General features: G+C 42.6%; 1 protein-coding gene across 1 annotated transcript in view; it reads left to right on the plus strand.

Annotated features, from left to right (window-relative positions):
* LOC117513538 (collagen alpha-6(VI) chain-like) overlaps nt 1–20,561 on the plus strand; it is a 276,666-nt gene that overhangs the window by 173,451 nt on the left and 82,654 nt on the right. Inside the window, 8 exon segments of the mRNA XM_034173701.1 lie at nt 71–121; nt 452–487; nt 10,592–10,654; nt 16,098–16,160; nt 16,904–16,939; nt 17,007–17,043; nt 18,439–18,450; nt 19,125–19,618. Of these exon segments, the coding sequence (XP_034029592.1) occupies nt 71–121; nt 452–487; nt 10,592–10,654; nt 16,098–16,160; nt 16,904–16,939; nt 17,007–17,043; nt 18,439–18,450; nt 19,125–19,618 (792 nt within the window).

A 20,561-nucleotide genomic window follows, 5' to 3' on the forward strand; every position in this document is an offset into this window, starting at 1 on the left:
AGGAGCTGTGCAGTGTTTGGGTTTCTAATCTGTATGGTGGGTCTGTATCTCAGCTTCTGCTCTGTTCCAGGGTCAGGACGGCAGGGACGGTTATGGACCTCCAGGGCCACCAGGTGCCAAGGTACAACCAGCCTTAGTGGTTTAAGTCCAACATTTTCACAGAGGTTCATAAGAATCTGTTTCATTATTGTGATTTATTGCAAGATTTAAAAAAAATTTAAAGTTTAATATTGCTTGCTCCACCCATATATGCCGACCTGTGTTTAAGGTCAGACTTGACCTTCTTGGAAGGTCTGGAAAAGATTTCTGCAAATAAAGAAACCTCGAAAGAAAAAAAGAAAATGGAGGTTGTGCCATTTATTGTCATGTCAGCTAGTTACATAAAATATTGACCAAAGAAAATGTCACAAGGACAACATGTTTACCTGATCAATAATTCTTATGTGTGCAGGGTGATCGCGGCTTTCCTGGTTATCCTGGTTTAATGGTGAGTTCAGATTCAGTGTCTGTTCCCAGATCACCCCAGCACAGCGGAGACATCAGGGGAACCAAATGTTCTAAAAATTATTAAAATTAAATTATTAAAATTATTAAAATTAAACTGACAGAGCCACATCATGAGGCCATCCAAAGGATCACAAAGACCAACTGGATGCTGCTCATCTACTTATGTCTGATGACGCGCAGCACTTCCAGGTCCAAACAGAAACAGACACCCTTTGTTTCAGTGTTTTGACAGTGATTTGTTAATATATTCTGTACTGATTATACAGTTCATCCAGATTATCAGGGCTCGACATTGCCATTTGCCCGTTGGCCCAGCAGCAATTTGGTCCACTTTTGGGCTACTACAGTTTATAAAATATTGGCCAGCTTGGGCCACTACAAATATTCGCAAAATTCTATTTATTTTTACCATTTTTTTTTTGGCAGCAAAGTCAAATTTCTTCACATCTCCACGTCAAATGTCAGTGAGTCTGCCATGTTTGTTTTTCTCTAGCACCACACTACCGCAGTCTTGCGCACGCGTTGTTGAGGAAACAAGATTTCAGGTCAAACAAATGTATGTTGTCCATGCGTGGAGCGTGCACTGAACGGGTTAATCAAGAGACTAGAGTTCAATATCGTTTCCCCCACTTTTTTCCTCCCCTCCATCTCCACAATAACTTATTAATATAGCAAACGTCAGAGTCCATTAATTATCCACAGCCAAACAGATGGTGGCAGTAATGCACCGTGTTGGTTTGCAAACCACCAATAAACTCGAAAGAAGAAGAAGTTATTGACCTATGTGAAACATCTTTAAATTCTCAGCACGGGAAACTGCAGGAACCAAAGAAACACAAATAGAACACTTTGAATGAATGAAACTGTCATATGTATAAATTACAACCACCCAGACAACAGTCAGAAAAAAGGTCAGTTCAACTTAAAAATTTCATGAAAATTTGAAACAAAAATAACAGGTTTAATAGTAGCAATTTAACACATTTAATGTTATTCTGCACAGTGTTGTTTCTGACTATAAGAGGATCTGAAACATCACCAAAACTGACTATTGTGTTCATGCTGACTAAAATTTAGTTGATTTTGGCCTAATGAGCATATAAGTGCAAAAGCACACACACTTAGTTATTTGTATTAAATCATGTTGCTTCTATTAAAAAATAATTAACAGTTGTTTGACTTATGTGTGCAGCAGAACAGAAGAGTGAACAAAACCCTTTAAATCAAATATTTTGCTTCCAGTTTCTGATTTCTTTGTCAGGACACACTGTCCCTCTGAAGACGTCGGCAGACAAAACTCTGTTCAACTTAAAGTTTAACCCTTTCTTCATCTATTCTGGGGTGAATGTCTTGAATGTAAACAAAGTTACTGCTCAGTGGTTGGACTGATTGCATTTTCGACGTGTGCTTGTTTGGACTCGGAAGTTGAATTCACGTGTTGCGTGACAAGGATACAAAACACTCATAAAGCTCTTCCCAAGGCTTTCACAGTCCTGAGACTACAATTTTAACCAACTCCCACATCCTAAAAACCTCCTGGATTTGCCCTTCTGAAAAGCTTGAATTTTGCAAAGCATATGAAAATGGTTTTAAAAGCTCAAGCGGCCAGTTAAGTAAGTTCAGCTTTAACACTTTATATTAACTGCACACTATGAAGCATTAGTTAAATGTCTTTATAAAACATTTATAAATGATATTTTTAATTCTCTGTGAACCATTTAAGAAAGGTTGATCATTAATAGTTCATCATTTACAAATGTAAAATCAGACACTATTCATTAGTGATAAATACTTTACAAATCATATTTTTATTGTCATTACATTTTTTCCTCACAAATTATTAAGCCTTTACTTAGCATTAATAAACCATTAGTTGATGCTCAATGTATCAGTTATAACACTTGTAAAGGTTGCATTAACTATTTTTCTGACAGGCACAGCTCCAGCAGACAGCTCTGGTTTTTAGTAAACTTTACTGAAGTGGATAGCAGTGGTCGGTACATGAGTAGGCAGTCCAATAAAAGCAGCAGTACAGAAATCATCAGGCTAAATGACGCGGTCAAGGCAACAGGCAGGAGGTCAGGTACACACTATTTGGCAGGCAGGAACAAGAATGCAGGTACAGAGCTGGAATGAGAGCACCAGGCATGACAAACTGGTGAAGAACAAAACCACCCAGTGAGCTTATGAAACCCCAGGTGGTAATCAATGAATCAGGAACAGGTGCACACGGAAAGCACCAGAAGCAGGGCAGGGAGAGGGAGAGAGAGAGAAACCCAAACAGAAAAATCCCAAGAGAATAAACAAACCAAAAACCCTGACAATACAAAACTAGCAAAACTCTGACAGTACCCCCCCCCCCGAGAGGAAACTCACAAATCAGAGTGGGGTCCAGAACAAAGCGGGAGGGAATCCACGACCACTCCTCGGGGCCATAACCCTCCCAATCCACCAAATACTGAATCCCACGGCCACAGTGGGGAGAGGCCAGGAGCCGCCGCACCGTGAACGCCGGGCCACCATCCACCAACCAGGCGGGCGGAGGGGGAACGGCAGGAGGGCATAAAGGACTGGACCTAGCAGGTTTGATCTGACTAGTGTGAACGGACAGATGAATGCGGAGTGACTTGGGGAGATGAAGACAAATGGAAACAGGGTTAATAATTTTGGTCACAGGGAATGGACCGATGAACCTGGGAGCCAGTTTATGAGACAGTCCTCTCAATTTTAGATGAGGTATGGAAAGCCACACTTTTTGGCCGGGCCCATAGGCAGGGGCATGGGACCTCCTGTGGTCAGCAGCGATCTTATAGGCCCGGGAGGTGTGAACCAAAATCCTCTTGGCCCGCTCCCAGGTTCGTTGGCAGTGGAGGATGAGGTGGAGAGCAGAAGGAATTGAGGAGCCGAGATCTAGGGGAGGAAACAGAGGGTTGATGACCAAAAATGACATGAAAAGGTGAGTAACCGGTAGATACTGAGGGCATGTGATTATGAGCAAGTTCTACCCAAGGCAATAGGATGGACCAGGTGGCCGGCTGCTGGGAGGCTAAAATTCGGAGATCCTTTACCAAATCTTGGTTGACCCGCTTGGTCTGTCCATTGGCTTGTGGATGGTAACCTGATGTGAGACTAGCTGAAACCCCAAGGAGACGCCAAAATTCCCTCCAGAAATGTGATACAAACTGAGGACCCCGATCAGACACAATATCCTGGGGAAAACCATGGATCCTAAAGATGTTAGTAAGCATCACCTCAGCGGTTTCCTTGGCTGAAGGTAACTTAGGCAGGGGAACGAAATGAGCCATCTTGGATAATCGATCAACCACTGACAGAATTACAGTATTTCCTCTAGAGGGCAGAAGACCAGTTACAAAATCCATAGAGATGTGTGACCATGGATGTGTAGGAACAGGCAAAGGCATCAAAAGTCCTGCAGGTGGGCAATTGGGCATCTTATACATTGCACAGGTTTGACAAGCATTAACATATTCAGTCACATCTTTAGTCAGCCTCGGCTGACACGACAGCTAGCTTGCTGTCATGTCACCTTCTTTCCTAATCAGTCTGCACATGGTCTGCACATGGTGCAGACTGATTAGGAAAGAAGGTGCATGTGTGGAGGGAAGAATCTAGAAAGGGGGCATGGTTAGTGGACCAAGATAGTGTACTGTGCAAGATAGTTGAGGGAGGACTGATGAAAGAGACAAAGATGCGTGAGCAGGTGCAAGAGCGTGAGTGAATCAAAACACAAAGCAGACAGAAACAAGGTGAGAGACAAAGACATGAGGCAGGTGCAATGATGTGAAGTGAGAACATGATCAGATATGACAGGGATGAAGACAAAATGGCAGGTGCAGGACGTGGAGTGAAACAGAGGTCTATGAACAGAACAAAAGAATTAATCAGAGGATAATGAGAAAATAAACCCAAGGACAAAACAAGACTGGAACTGACTAAGAAAACAAAGTGGCTAAACAAACTATAAATAAACACACTTGGTGATTAACACAACTCGACACTAAAGCACAACAGATAATATAACAAATAAGAACCAAATAAACTGAAAATACAAACTGGCTGAACAAAACAAGAACGGAACTGGACAGTATGAAAAGTAACAAAGAAACAAAGTGACAAAGCAAAATAGAACAGAATAAACACATGATAAATAACAAATAAAACAGAGCTGGGGCAGATGGTGGGTAAAGGGAGGAAAAGATAGAATCAAAGCCCAGAGCCTGCCAAAATCGTGACACCATTCAGTTTTGATGGTGTCGGTAAATCCATAACAGAAAAACAAGAATGACTGATGCACTTTTGATTGAGATATAATGTTACATGTACAGCGAATAGGCTTTTCAATATTAAATTTCAATTTTATTTGCTAAGAGGGACAACGTACATGAATGAACATTTTCTTTTTAAAGGAAATAAAAATGTAAATGTACACAATTTCAACCATAGGCTGATTTCCATTGTCAGACCCCCAGGCAAATTGCTAAAATAGTAAAACAAAAAACACATAATAAAATCATATTAAATACACTGTACTCCACAATGCTGCTACAACACAGATTGCATCACATTCTCAGCCTTTTACACAATGTCCAAGTTCCACATGATAGTAAACACTAATAACTGTCAAGGCAGGTTTGGGTGGACATCAACCATCCCTTCAGATGTTTTCTAAAAGTACTAAAAGTAGAGCATTCTCTAAGGACCCCTTCACACAGTGCGACGTTTGGTCGATGTCTAGTTGATTTTGGCCAGTCAGCGCAAAACAGCTTGAAATTAGCGCACCACAAAACATCGCTCTGACAGGCACGCGTTCACAAACCTGGTGCAAGAGACACCTGGTGTCCATTGAGCAGGAACAGTGCCAGGTGTACCACAGGGCGCCACTTATGTGGAAGAAATAAAAACCAGCTGGTACGTGTGGACCCACATCACACCGGTTATGTGGAATAAATGAAACAAACAAACAAACAAACAAAAACAAACAGCTGGTACATGTGGACCCACATTGCGCCGCTTATGTGGAATAATTAAAAAAAAAAGAAAATTGAAAAAAAAACACACCACCCAGGATGCAAACTTGCACCTTTCAAGAGCTCTGGATTCCCAGTCAGAGGCTTTACCACTGAGCTATTGAGCTGTTCTTTGAAAGCTGCGGGAAGCTGCCTCATATCAGCAAGGACATGGAAGTATTCTAAAAAATTAAAATCACACACCATATAAAAACACTGCATTTGTCAAGCGAGCAACACAAATATGATCCATCTGTTCCTCTGGTGATGACCCATGGTCACAGACATACAGTCATGAAATGACATGAATGAAAAGCAGTGTGCTCTGATCATGTCCACAACTACTGGCCCGGTGCGTACAGTCGCCCCGCGCGTGTGTTCTGATCTGACGGTCCATTTCAACCTGGGGGGCTGTCAGTGTCTGCTCCATGCATGCTCACTTGCTGCAGCTTGTCGCCACCACGGCAATATATGTTTTTATTTATATCCACGTAAATATAGCAATCAGACACACGTGCCTCACAGTGGACAATTGTTAGTCCATGTCTGTCCAAACACAGTAGGCGTTGTGTAGCTGGAATGTCCAGAATGACAGATCACCACAGCTGCTTCTGTCGGAAGCCACGCCTCCCATGAATGGAGCACACACACCCACGTGTCAGTGTGTGTTTGCAAAGTCACACTCGTGGGGAACTTAGACAAATTTCACAGCAGTATGACAGTGACTGTCTGCAGTCTGTTGTCATGCCAAGAGTGCGACTGGCCACATATTTTCTAAATGTCATGTGAGCGGTGTTAGGTGTTCGTGCATGTCACCTGGAATTTGGCCGACATCTGCCGTGAGAGGGTGCAATGTGTTCGCACAGCGCACACTTTGTCTTTCAGGCGGTTGTGTGTGCAAATAGTTGTAGCAACAGGTGCAAGAGGCGTTGGTGGCAGGGGGGACAATACACGGTTTGCACACGATTCCTGCACCATACGCACTAAGTGTGCACTTTGTCCACCCCTAAATCCAAACAGTTCAACTGTCAACCCCACTGAAGTCCTTAGCCCGGGTCTCATTAACATAAGATCACTGTCCTCAAAAATCACTTTTGATTAATGATCTAATTATTGATCATCACTTAGATATGATTGGGTTATGTGAAACCTGGCATAAACCTACAGCTGTCCTCCCCTTAAATGAGGCCTACCATCAGCATATACATTTAGTCACATCCCTTGTGATGTGAAGCAAGGCGTTGCTGTTATTTATAAATCTAGGTTTAGCTTATTAGCTGTTGGGGGTCACAAATATAACTCGTTTGAGCATCTGATTCTCCTCTCTGCTCAGGATATTAGGCATTGCCAAGGTCAGAAGAATAAAAATCAGCCGTATTACTTTGTCACTGTATATAGGCCTCCTGGCCCATATTCTGAATTCTTAGATGAATTTGGTGCATTTATCTCTAACTTGTCAACTATTGCAGATAACATTCTGATCACTGGTGATTTTAACATTCAATCAATCAATCAACATTTATTTATAAAGTGCTTTACAGCACCAACTGGTGTCCAAAGCACTTAACATTAAAAACACAAATTCACAAAAATAAAACACATATACAATAAAATTTAAAACAGCATGTTCATATAAATAAGCCTTCTGATCCCCTCTGCAAATCATTTATGGAAATTGTGGATGCATTAGGATTTTGGCAATGCATTCAGGACTCGACGCACATTAGTGGAAATACCCTGGATCTGGTTCTCGCACGTGGTATTGCTGTCACAAATATTGGCATCATGCCTCTTGCATCAGTGGTCTCTGATCACTCACTTATTAAGTTACAGTTTTGCTGCCATGTTTAGTGGAACAGCAACCTTATATATCACTATGGCGATGCATCAACTCCTCAACTAAGACTGAACTCGAAGCTAGACTGCCTGATGTCTTAGCTTCACATTTGGCAAATACCCATTCAGTAGACAGACTTGTGGATAATTTAAACTCAGTGCTCAAAACTACACTCGACATGATTGCACCACCTGTGTTAAAACCGCGCTCCCCCTTGGTTCATTGATTACCTGCGTGACCTCAAGCATAAGGCAAGAGGTCTAGATCGGAAATGGCGTCGTTCAAAATTAGAAGTATTCCACCTTGTGTGGCGTGATGCTGTCTTAGACTATAAGCATGCATTACTGGCTACAAAGCGGACCTACTACTCTGATTTGATCAACAAAAACAAGCATAACTCAAAGTTCTAGTTCGACACGTTGGCAACACTTATTCATGGACAACCACCTGTAGTTTGGCCTCCTTTTACAGCACAAGATTTCCTGGATTACTTTGAGAAGAAAATAGAAGACATTAGGTTAAACATACGAGGGTAGGCTGAAAAGTTCTAAGGCTCACCATGAAGGAGTAATGCATTAACTGCATCATAGTGAGCCTTAGAACTTTCCAGCCTACCCTCGTATCCCGGCATGCCTTAACCCAGCCACTACACCCTGCTATTGAGGTGGGCACCATTACTGAGATATTACCTAGATTTACAGAATTTGATAGTATCTCACTAGGCATGTTGAGGAAACTTGTAATGTCAACAAAAAGCACAACCTGTTTATTTCATCCTATACCAACAAAACTGTTTAAGGACCTGTGGCCCACTCTTGGGCCGACTGTGCTGCAAATTATTCATTTTTAACTTCTGGATCTGTTCCTAAATGTTTCAAATCTGCAGTGATTAAACCATTACTTAAGTAACTTAATCTTGACCCTAGTGTATTGAAAAACTATTGGCCGATATCAAATCTATCATTTTGCTCTAAAATTCTGGGAAAAAGTGGTGTCACAGCAGCTCATGGACTAGCTTACTGAGAATAATCTCTTTGAGCCACTGCAGTCTGCTTTTAGAAAATATCATTCCACAGAGACGGCTCTCACTATGGTTCTGGTGCTGTTGGATCTCAGTGCTGCATTTGATACCATGGATCATCATATTCTGCTTGATAGGCTGGAAAATCATTTTGACATTACTGGGAGTGCCCTTGCATGGCTGACGTCATACTTGACCAGTCGTTCTCACTGTGTTTAGTACAATAACACTACCTCTAACCTTAGTGACATGAAAGTTGGGGTTCCACAGGGGTCCATCTTAGGCCCCCTGCTTTTCTCCCTTTATATAGCACCCCTTGGGCACATATTACAGTGTTTTGGGATTACCTTTTACTGCTATGCTGATGATACTCAGTTATACATGCCGATAACTGCTGGTAATCTCATTCACATAAAATCCTTAGAAGATTGCCTTGCATCAGTGAGAAGTTGGATGTCTAGAAACTTCCTACTTTTAAATTCTGATAAGACTGAAATGATGGTTCTTGGTCCAGTGAGACATCGGCATCAATTTGACAAGTTACCTCTCAACCTCGGCTCGTGTGTCATACATCACACTGACAAACTGAGGAACCTTGGAGTAATTTTTGATCCTTCTTTGTCCTTTGAGCAGACTCACAGAATTCTCCATCTCGTCAGCTGTATTGAATTAAATCCACGATAAAGCCATCAATCAATCCAGTTAAATCCATTCAATCCACTTATTTTGGCAGCATTGCTCTGCCAGTTTCTCAGCTGACAGCGCCATTTCTACCTGTGCAGCAATGTGGTTAGGACGCGGAGCTATGCATTAAATGTGAAACGGCTGAATATTTTGCCACCGTCTACTCGATAGTTTATGGTCTGAAATTTCCCACAATTAACCAATCAGATTTGCGGAACAAATGTAATTGGATTAGAATTCAGGTTATATGATCAGTTGGATTTACTGTCCATTCATACCTAGGAGCACACTTGTTATTCGCTTTTTGTGGCAACCAATCACAGCTTGTAGAAGACTGTGTCATACCGAGCTGTTGTGAAAGTGTAGTGACACGGACCCACAACAGGGGGCGCAAATGAACGGTCAATAGATGAGCCAAAAATTAACAATTTAATGTTGTGAAGGAGCACAACAAACATACAGACAATCCCAGAATAAGATTACAGTCAATCAACAAAGGTGACGTGTGGGCAGGCTCGAGGATAGAAGACGTCTGTCCTGAGAAGAGCCGGAACCACAAGATTTCCGCCGCCACCAAACCTGGTGAATACTGGAGCCGCCAAGTCCCGAATTCCCAGGTGATCACCGTCCCCGACTGTCGGGTCTGGTACTGCTGGCGAGAACAAAGACAGTCAAGTGTAGGTGTGTGCACACCCAGTAACAACAACGGTGGGAATGCCACCTCCACCTCTCACTCAGAAAACAGGTACGTGCAGCAGTTGAGAGTACTTATCACAGAATAGCGTGGGGAGCGAAGACGTCAGCTCTCCACGTCTCTCACACTCAGCCTCCTGCTGCAAGCACTCACGGAACTGACTGCAAACACTGTGTAACAAACACTTGTCAGAAAAGACAAAAGCAAAAGCAACGGCTGAGAGTTTTACCTCCAATGAAGTACGATATCTCGGCGATGAGGTGGAGATGACGTCTGGATTTTATGGAGTGCGATGATGAAGAATGAGTGACAGCTGTCACTCCCGGCTGTGTCCGTGGCGGCAGCGCCCCCTCGTGCCTGAAGCCCGCACTTAAGGCAGGGCGCCCTTTGGTGGTGGGCCAGCAGTACCTCCTCTTCTGGCGGCCCACACAACACCGAGCAATCGGATCAACCCTGCCTCCTCACAAAGATAAAGGTTTCTGTCCCGTCCCTGCTCAGAGTTGCTCTCAGACACGTCCTGGATCTCTCTTACGCAAAGATTCCTTGCTAGAAATTTTTAGGCTAAAATGGGAGAGGACTCAGAGACTCTTTGTGAATACAGGCCTTGGGCTTTTAGCACTTTGGAGCTTCAGATTCAACTTTAAGGAAGCAAACAAGAATGACCTGCCATCAAGAATAAATTTTACTACTTTAAGGTTTAAAATGTGACAGCTGCAGGATTATTTCTGTACAAATCACAGTCAGTGAACCAGATCTGAGGAACAGACTCAGTCCAGTCCTCTGCTGCAGGAAGTGATCAATACCTTTGTGTTTGTGTTCAGGGTGAAAATGGCCAGAAGGGAGCTAAAGGACTTCCTGGACATAAAGGGAACCGAGGTCAAGTGGTAAGTGCAGGAAAGTTAACTATTTTCTGAAGTATAAGTTAAGTATTTTGTACTAGTTTGAGAGGTTCTTTGACTTATATACTGAAAAAGAATTCACAGTTCTGTAGATTTTCTTTACAGTGGAAATAAGAAACATAATATATTACTGCCTTTCGTGTATTAAGTAAACAGGGGTTATTTCATAATTACTCAGTTACTTTCAGCGTGCACTTAAAACTGAGTCGGGTCACACTTAGAGTGTAATATGAGCGATTGTGATGGACTGACTACTTTGAGCTTTTCCTCTTTGGTGACTGCTCGAGATACAATACAGCTCGCAATCGAGCTGATTTCAAGCAAATAATAAAATTCAGTGTCAAACAGCAAAATGTTGCTGTGGATACGCACGTTTTACTGCAGACACATCCTCTGTCTTTGTCAAAAAGCATCTCATGCAGCACCACGGACAGCTCCCACAGACAGCTGAGTGGAGCTGTCCGTGTCAGGGACAGTTACACTTCAGATGCACAGTGCTGAAACAGTCATGTGAGTTTCAAAAAACGAAAGACAAATGTGAACTAGAGCACCGCATTTTTAATTCCACCAAATTTTTCTTTAGAAAAAAAAGTTAAATACAGTTCACAATCATGCTCATTTCACGCAAAGATTAAAATTACATGTCAGGCAGCAAAATATCTTCCAAAAAATGACACCAACAACTGAGTAAATATTCAACTGTTCCTTGGCTGTGCTGCAGTGCCCAGCAGAGAAACAGGACAGAAACTGTAACAGCTCAGTCAGCTGGTTTACAGTGACTCATCTTACTGTTATGTCCACTGTTAGTCTCTCCTGGAAATGTTCCACATACAAAAGAAATCCACAAGCAAAACAGAGTTTCTCCAAACATCAGTGTCCATGCTGTGTTAATGAGCTCAGATTGTCTGATCCACATGTGTATAAGTTATGGTCAACTATTAAATGATCAACCAGCATATTCCCAAACAGCAGACTCCAGACAGAGACGCAACATCCACTCTGTCTGATCATGAAAAACTACAAACACTTTAATTTAATTTAATTAGCTTATAATGCGCCAAATCACAGCAAAAGCCATCTCAAGGCGCCTTACATAAAACAAGTCAACATAAAATTTAATAAATAATTTAAAATGAATAAAAAAATTCAAATACATAAATAAAAACAGAAGTAAAAGAATAAAACAGATAAAAATAAAAACTATTAATAAGAAAGAGAATAAAAATAGGTTTTCAGTCTTGACTTAAAAATGTCCACAGACTCCGACTGCCTCACAGTCACAGGAAGACTGTTCCACAGGGTGGGTGCAACTTTGGGTTATGTATATATAACTTTGGGTTATGTATTAGCAGAGTATACCTTGTTCTTCTTCTCCTTCTAAAGATGTAGTATAAAGAAGAAGCAGAAGAAGAAAAACAATGTTCTTTGTTCTTGGTTCACACGACAGGATTTTAAAATTATCTTTAGGTTTCCAAAACCTGAGAGACCGAACACGTGAAGATAAAAAAATCATTTCTGGTTTGGTCGTACAGTGTGTGGTGTTCAGCCACGCGGTAAGGACAACAACAACACACACGAAGAGATTTCACACACCAACATTTACAGCTCAGACAGGAAATCTCGCAAAATCTCTCGAGATTAAACGTGACCTCAGAGTAAACAAACGGAGGTACTTTGTGGACTATTTAAAACAGAGGGGAAAAAAACGATACAAAAAGAAAAAGAAAAGGCGTTCTTTAAAGGAGTGGAGACGGTTGATCATTTAATAGTTGACCATGACTTATACACATGTGGATCAGACAATCTGAGCTCATTAACACAGCATGGACACTGATGTTTGGAGAAACTCTGTTTTGCTTGTGGATTTCTTTTGTATGTGGAACATTTCCAGGAGAGACTAACAGTGGACATAACAGTAAGATGAGTCACTGTAAACCAGCTGACTGAGCTGTTACAGTTTCTGTCCTGTTTCTCTGCTGGGCGCTGCAGCACAGCCAAGGAACAGTTGAATATTTACTCAGTTGTTGGTGTCATTTTTTGGAAGACATTTTGCTGCCTGACATGTAATTTTAATCTTTGCGTGAAATGAGCATGATTGTGAACTGTATTTAACTTTTTTTCTAAAGAAAAATTTGGTGGAATTAAAAATGCGGTGCTCTAATTCACATTTGTCTTTTTTTCGAAACTCGCATGACTGTTTCAGCACTGTGCATCTGAAGTGTAACTGTCCCAGACACGGACAGCTCCACTCAGCTGTCTGTGGGAGCTGTCCGTGGTGCTGCATGAGATGCTTTTTGACAAAGAGGACGTGTCTGCAGCAAAACGTGCGTATCCACAGCAACATTTTGCTGTTTGACACTGAATTTTATTATTTGCTTGAAAGCTTGATTGCAAGCTGTATTTTATCTCGAGCAGTCATCAAAGAGGAAAAGCTCAAAGCAGTCAGTCCATCACAATCACTCATATTACACTCTAAGTGTGAACCAGGCCTAAGCGGACATGTTATTCTAATCATTAAGGCCTGGTTCACATGGCAGGATAATTAGGCCGATATCGGACCCGATCTTCCCCTTCCGGCAATCTTAAGGACGCCCCAACAATCATGATGATGCTAAAGATAATCTTATCAGATATTCCTGCCGTGTGTGGTGTGTTAAAAGCGCTCTGATCTGCTCGGAAAGACGTCAGGAGCATTCCGATCGCAAATCTGGGATATTCAACATGTTGGATTTTTTTTGGCCCGATATCGCAGCGTGTGTTGTGTCCTCCAACCAAAACAAGCATGCAGCCTGCTGAATGTGACATGCAGCCAATCAGAAAATGAGGTGATGGACACATGGAGTGAAAAATAAAATCAAAACAGTTGTTCTGACTTACCAGAAAGTCCGGTGGTTGCGCTGTCTCCACTCCTTTAAAGAACGCCTTTTTCTTTTGGTATAGTTTTTTTTCCCCTCTGTGTTAAATAGTCCACAAAGTATCTCTGTTTGTTTACTCTGAAGTCACATTTAATCTCGAGAGATTTTGCGAGATTACCTGTCTGAGCTGGGAATGTTCGTGTGTGAAATCTGTTCGTGTGTGGTGTTGTTGTCCTTACAGTGTGGCTGAACACCACACACTGTATGACCAAACCTGTGGATCCATGATTTTTTTATCTTCACGTGTGTGGTCTCTCAGGTTTTGGAAACCTAAAGATAATTTTAAAATCCTGTCATGTGAACCAGGCTTAAGACAATTAGAAGCATGAATGAACATGAGAGGTCGGACTTCTGACCCCACCGTGGGCGTTTAGTCCACAGAATTCTCCAATTAGAATAACTTCAACTTAAGACACACAGGTTCTCTGAAGAGAGAGGCAGAGGTGGTTCACAATGCAAAAAGATTTATTAACAACAATTTATAATAAAACTATTTAAAATAACAACTTGTTAATACTAAATTAAAACACTACTGGACACAGCCACATGAGGGCACCCTTACGCCACAAAGTTCAGCAGGCAGACGCAGCTGTCTGCTCAGAACAAAACCTCACAGTTGTTAACAGTGAACGTCACAGCGGAACAGCCGGCGGGGACACATCCACGTCCTCACAGGGCAAAACCTCCAAGCCGAACATCAGGGCAAAGTAGCAGCAGCGTCCGACAGCTCACTTCTCACCCCAGTAACCCCCACAGGCAGACTCACAACCCACTCCTCCTCTAAAGACAAAGCCCCACATCCACGGACCCCACATTCACCACCGGAATGTAGACCGTACCCCATTACACCTGCACCAAAGCGGTAGGCGCCAACAGTCTAGCAGACAGAACAGACTCAAACACAGGCTCAAACAGGGCCGCCCCACCAGAATACCGCTCTGAGCGCGTGGCCTTAACAAGCTTCATCACACCACGTGGGATCTGACAAGTCTTTGTCCCATGAACCTTCCCTGCTTCCCTGCAGATGACATTCATCCCCAGGAGCCCAGGAACCCGTGGGGACACAACAGGAGAATCTTTAAACACCAAGATGCCACATGCTGGCAACAGCTTATCACAGAGCTCTACATCCAACTCCAAACAGCCCAGGTCAGGGACGGCTAAACCATTAGCCGCTCTATGCTGTAGCCAGTGACAAGATTTCAGTCACCCCAAACCCCACGGCTCAAACTGCCAACAGAAAAGAGACTTCAGAATAGTTGATACCACAGACCCTGTATCTATCAAACAAGGGATCACCACTCCCCCCATACTCACCCCCAAATGAGGACACGATGACACCAGCTTGGACACTTCTTTGTCGCCCATCCCAGACAAACCCTAAGCCAGTAACTTCCCACCCCCCACATGAACTGTGGCTCTGCAGCTCGGTGGGCACGGCTTTCACCACCCCTGGGAGGAGTGAGATGGCCTATTTGACTGAAAAGCCAACAAGAAGGGTTGATTGTGGGCCATCACCCAAACTCCATCACACTCCCTGGCAAAGTGACCTGGTTTCTGACTGCGCCTACAAATTATAGAACCTCGAGCAACTGGTTGACGATACCGCTGAGAATCTGGCAAGCAGGAAATACTCCGAGTCAGCAGATTCAACTGCTCCTGCTGTAACTGGAGCATCTCCTTTACTTCCTGCAGTTCTGAGGCCTGTGAAGAATTAGTCTCCATCTCGCCACTGCCCTGAACCACACAGTGAATACCCACAACTGAATGGATGGAAGAGCTACGACCCTTCATACCTTCAGGTAGACCCTCTCATCCCCACCTAATTGCCTCACCCCTAACCTCCAGCAAGGTAGCAGAAGGCTTCCGGTGCACAAACTGCTTCAACTCACAACAAAGTGATCCATCAAGCAAATACTCCACAAACTGATCACGTAACAAAAGCTCTACATTTGGGATGCCACTGGGTGCATGCTGCTTAACAGATGCCATCAAGCCCATCAATGCTAGTGAAAACTCCAGTAGAGTCTCCCCCTCCCGTTGTCGCCTCCTGTTGTTGCCTGGAGAAAAAGGCCTCTTGGAGCACTACATTTCTGCACACCCATACAACTCCTGTCCACCACAGACCTGGAACTTCAGCAGCATGAACATAAGTGACGCACAAATGTCTGGAGGAGGAAGCAAAGCCACACAATACGGACCACTCTGTAGCCCCAGACCACAGTGCAACACTGAGAAATCGACACTGCACCGGGGCGTCAAACCACGCGCACCCAGCACCAAACTCCACAGAGGTCTCTACATCACAAAACCATTCACATCAGCACTTGACAGCACACGCATCAACGATAGGCTCCCCCCCCCCCCCACCCCCAATGACCCTTAACTGGAATTAACAGGTTCAGAAAATGATGAATGAATGTAATTGTAAGTTTTGAGTCTTAATGTCTCATTTTACTGCTTTTTGTTTGTTTTTTGTTTGCTTGTAACTGAAAGTGTTTGTGCTGATGCAGGGCAACTCTGGGAGGCCGGGACGAACAGGCATGCCTGGAAAGCCGGGTTATTCAGGACACAGGGTGAGTGTCAGTCCAAAACAATCATTTCTCCAAAGGGGACCTTCACAGTTTTATGAGCAACGTTTGCTGTAAACAGTGAATTTATTTTGGTTTCGCTCGTCTGATCTGTGTGGATGTTTTACTTTGAGTCCAGCTTTGGTGAAAGTATATAATGTGAATTTCTGGCGACTTTTGAAGAAGTTTACAAAACGAAGGTGCCATCATGAGCTCACAATCAAATAATCTATTTTAAATAACTTCACATATAAATGGTTTTGAGATCAGAGTGAGATGAGACTGAAAAGAACAAACACATTATTTTTCCTGATAATTTATTATCCTGGTTTAGGAATGAGCTGACTAGCACACTCATTTACCAAGCTATAGCTGATAGCTAATTGGCTAATGGCAATTACCTCATTTACTTGTAGCTATGGCAACCAGTAAACCAGCTAGCTTGACCAGTTAGCACAAAGTTAGCAAATATATGTGATCATGTAAACAGGCAGCATAAAAACATGGCCAACAACTTTAGAGCTCTGAAGCTGCTCCACCTTACGGGCTCATTAGCCTCACGCTAACATAGATGACCATGGCTTTTTATCATTGGGGAGGGGTTAGATAACACTATGTCAAAGCTATTTTACACCAAAAGCGAATAATAAAGAGTGCAAATTCAAAAAATACTTCTATAGAAAGAAGATGTCAACATAACATGATAATATAGACTGACTGTCCATGTTTGGTCTCTTCTCTCCATCCAGGGACCCCAAGGTCCTCCTGGAGACCGAAACATGACGGTAATGCAAACATTAAAATGTCTTCAGTGCCAAACATACAGTATTTACATGCTGCTTTTTTTTTCAGGAGTGCCAGTTGATCACTTACATCAGAAAAAAATGTGGTAAGTTTCTGAATTATTAATGTGCACACAAAATTGTTACTTTTTTCCACCTAATATTTTTTTTGGAACTGTTGTTTTTCTCAGAGTAATCTTGGGGAAAAAGAATTTGGTACACAAGTTATACTAATCATAATTTTACACACAGTCTTAATAAACAGTACACCTACATCAGACTGAATGTTTGGTTGAATGATGTTGAGCATAAGCTTGAGGTTGTCATCAACAAGCTTCCAGCCGAATTCTGGTTTGATATTTATCCAATTTCATAGCAAAGTTCCATTAAAGCAGCTGTGTTCAGTGATCTCTGATTCTAAAATACTACTGAGCACAGGAGGAACGTGGGAAAGTGGTGTCCAGGTTTCATGGGCTCTTCTTAAAGTTTTCCTGTGTTCCACTCACCAAGAGGCAACAGACTGATCTCACAAAAACCTTGTCCTCTTCAAAATGTTTTCCCTCCATTCTCAGACTTCAGTGGACCTACTGAAGGTTTCTCCTGGAATCATCTGGAGCTCAGTCATCACATTGTCATCAATGATATGAGGAATTCAGATCTCCTTAACCACCTCCTTGCACTTGAGGAATCCACAGTCGGGACGTTTGTGTGTCAGTTGCTCGGGGCATTGTGATGATGGAGCACCTGGATGTTGTTCTCCCACTGAGCCCTCTCCTATCCTGGACAGAAGACATGAGGTGTCAGAGGAGCTCCTTGCACTCGTATAGAATCAGTCTTTGATCCACTGGTACGTAGAAACTCAGTGGACAAGGCCTTGGATGTGTTTAAAAAAGAAGTGATAAGCATCACCTTGACCTTTGACTTCAACATCCTTGCTTTCTTTTCTTTTTTATCCCTCCAGTATGAAATATGTTCATCTGTCTGTCCACCTGGTTTCACTTGTTAGCGAGATATCTCAAGAACCAGCTACCAGTTTCATTCATACTTAGCACAAGTGTGTCCTTGGATGATCTCCGACACTGTGTTGCTGTTTTGTGGGGACATGTTACCTCCTGATGACTCGTGTTTCATTAACCACTCTGCCAGCATTGTACTAGAATATCGACGATTTATCGGCAGACATGAGTCTTCTGAGCAGGTCTGGATCGTCCTTGAAGGTGCTCCCGACTCAACATGACGATGGGACTTTAAAAACATTTTGTGTGAAGAAGTTTGACTTTTATGTTATAAAACAATAAACTTCATCACTGCTGGAACTGGTTCATAAACAAATGAGGCTTTGCGGGCCAATTGGATTTCAGGGCATCACTCCACGTTATTCATCACTTTAGCAGGAGAACACGTTAGGTGACAAATCAAAATACCAAAATACAAAAAAGAAAACTATTATCAGTGAAAAATGTAGATATTCACGTCTGAATCATGTTGTCTTCTCTCCACAGCGTGCTGTTTGGGTACGTATCAGTATTTTGTCTCAGCAACACGTAAGTACTACCAAAAAAAAAGCAACAATGTCATCGAGTGGTATCACGGTCGTCATCACATTCACATTCCAGTGACATGAATCCACCTGAAATTCTCTGTCTTAGTTTGTGTGGGTTTGAATAACTTTCTTAAGACCACATTGTGAAGGTGGAGCCACAGGCGATTCTGGTAGGGTTCGAATGTTCCAGGACATCACTTTGTCAGTGAAGTACCTGGAGGACTCTAGAACAAGTCTCAGCGTCATTAATGAAGCCATGTTCATTGTCATGGAAGTAATCCTCACCAAGAATCATCTACGACGGGCAGGAATCGACTTCTGCAACAGATCCTTTAGAGTCAGCTCCAGGAAGGAAGACCACCAAGAGGCCAGAAGAAGAGCTTCAAGAACTTCAACATCTTACTCTTAATACCCCGTCATACATTACAACAAAACCCCATCACACAAAATGACATGTTGTAAAATATCATATAAATGTCATAAAATGTTAATCAGTTCTGTAATCAGGGTTCCAGTAGCTTGTGTAAAGTTAATGTTATTCTGCCCAACATGCCAATGTTACCGTGGCAAGGGTAACAGTATCCTTTCAAAATGTTTAGTTTCTTTTGGGTTTTGTGTTAATTCTGCTTCATCACTGGTTACTAGATCAGGTGGTGTGCCCAACGTACCCCACAGAGGTTGTCTTCGCCATGGACATGTCCAAGGATGTGACCCCAACCGCCTTTGAAAGGATGCGCTCTGTCCTGCTCTCCCTGCTTGAGGATCTCTCCATCACCGAGAGCAATTGTCCGACAGGCGCCCGCGTCACTGTGATGGGATACAGCAGCTACACCAAGTACTTGATTCGTTCCCACGATTACCATCGCAAGAAACAACTGATTGAGTTGGTAAAGAACATTGCTCTGGAACAGACCTCCAACCAGCGCCACCTGGGGGCAGCCATGCGCTTTGTGAGCCAGAATGTCTTCAAACGCACCCGTGCCGGATTGTTGATGAGGAAGGTGGCCGTGTTTTTCTCCAACGGGCCATCGCAGGAACCTACTGACATCGTCACGGCCGTCATGGAGTATCGGGCCCTCAACATTTTCCCAGCAGTCATCTGTCTGAGGAGCGCTCCTGAGATCACAGAAGCCTTTGAGGTATGTTCATTTTTGGTCCAAACTTCATGTTATTGGTGCTCAAGTGATTATTCCATTAAATAAATACTTCTTTGATGGATGATGAAGACATTTAACATTTGAGTCGTTGGAGGTCAGTGACACCAGTTCTTTCCTTGGTCACATCCCAAGAAGATTAACGATACTTCAGATCAGCAGCCATATGGAGATGAGCAGACTTTAATCATTCTTAAGAGCAACTTTTATAACAATCTGGTTCCTGGTTTCTTGAACAGATTCACCTTTATTAAATTAGCGGGGCAGATAAGTTTGATTTTTGGCCAGAATTGGTCACTTGATGATACAAGCATCAGATTTGACATGAATATTCTTCATAAATCAGTATTTGAGAAAAAAAGTGCAGGGCACTTGAAAATCCAATATGGCAGCCAGGTAGGGGTGAATGAAGAATTACACAGGAGTCAAAATTTTAAAAATGCTCCAATCATATTGAAAATTATACCACATTATGTGTCTGATCACAAAGATTCCAAAAAGGTATAGTTTGGACTATCTATGACTGAATGTTATGGAGGTTTGGGGTAAAAACAGCAAGAATGGTGACAAAGGTCAGTTTCAGTTTGTACAGGGGTCAAAGGTTAAAGTTGCGCCAGTCTTTGTAAAATGTGATGCAAATTATTGGTTGAGTTAATAGGGTTTTAAAAAGTAACAGTTTGCACCATGTGTCATGCTCAGTTGCCACTTTACAGGGTAACATATGTCACATGCCTAGAATCCAATGACATGTACTTTACATCCAAGCATTCAACACAGTCAAAACTGTTCCATTTATTAATCCTCTTAGTTCAGTCCTGTTAGTTCAAGTGCAGTCTCTGCTGGGCCTTTTTCAGCAATTCATGCTCCAGGACACATTCTCCTCAATGTATTCTCCCAGGAAGCAGAAGTCTGCCACCCTCTCCACACA

The sequence above is a fragment of the Thalassophryne amazonica genome, chromosome 7, assembly GCF_902500255.1.
Source record: "Thalassophryne amazonica chromosome 7, fThaAma1.1, whole genome shotgun sequence".
NCBI lineage: Eukaryota > Metazoa > Chordata > Actinopteri > Batrachoidiformes > Batrachoididae > Thalassophryne > Thalassophryne amazonica.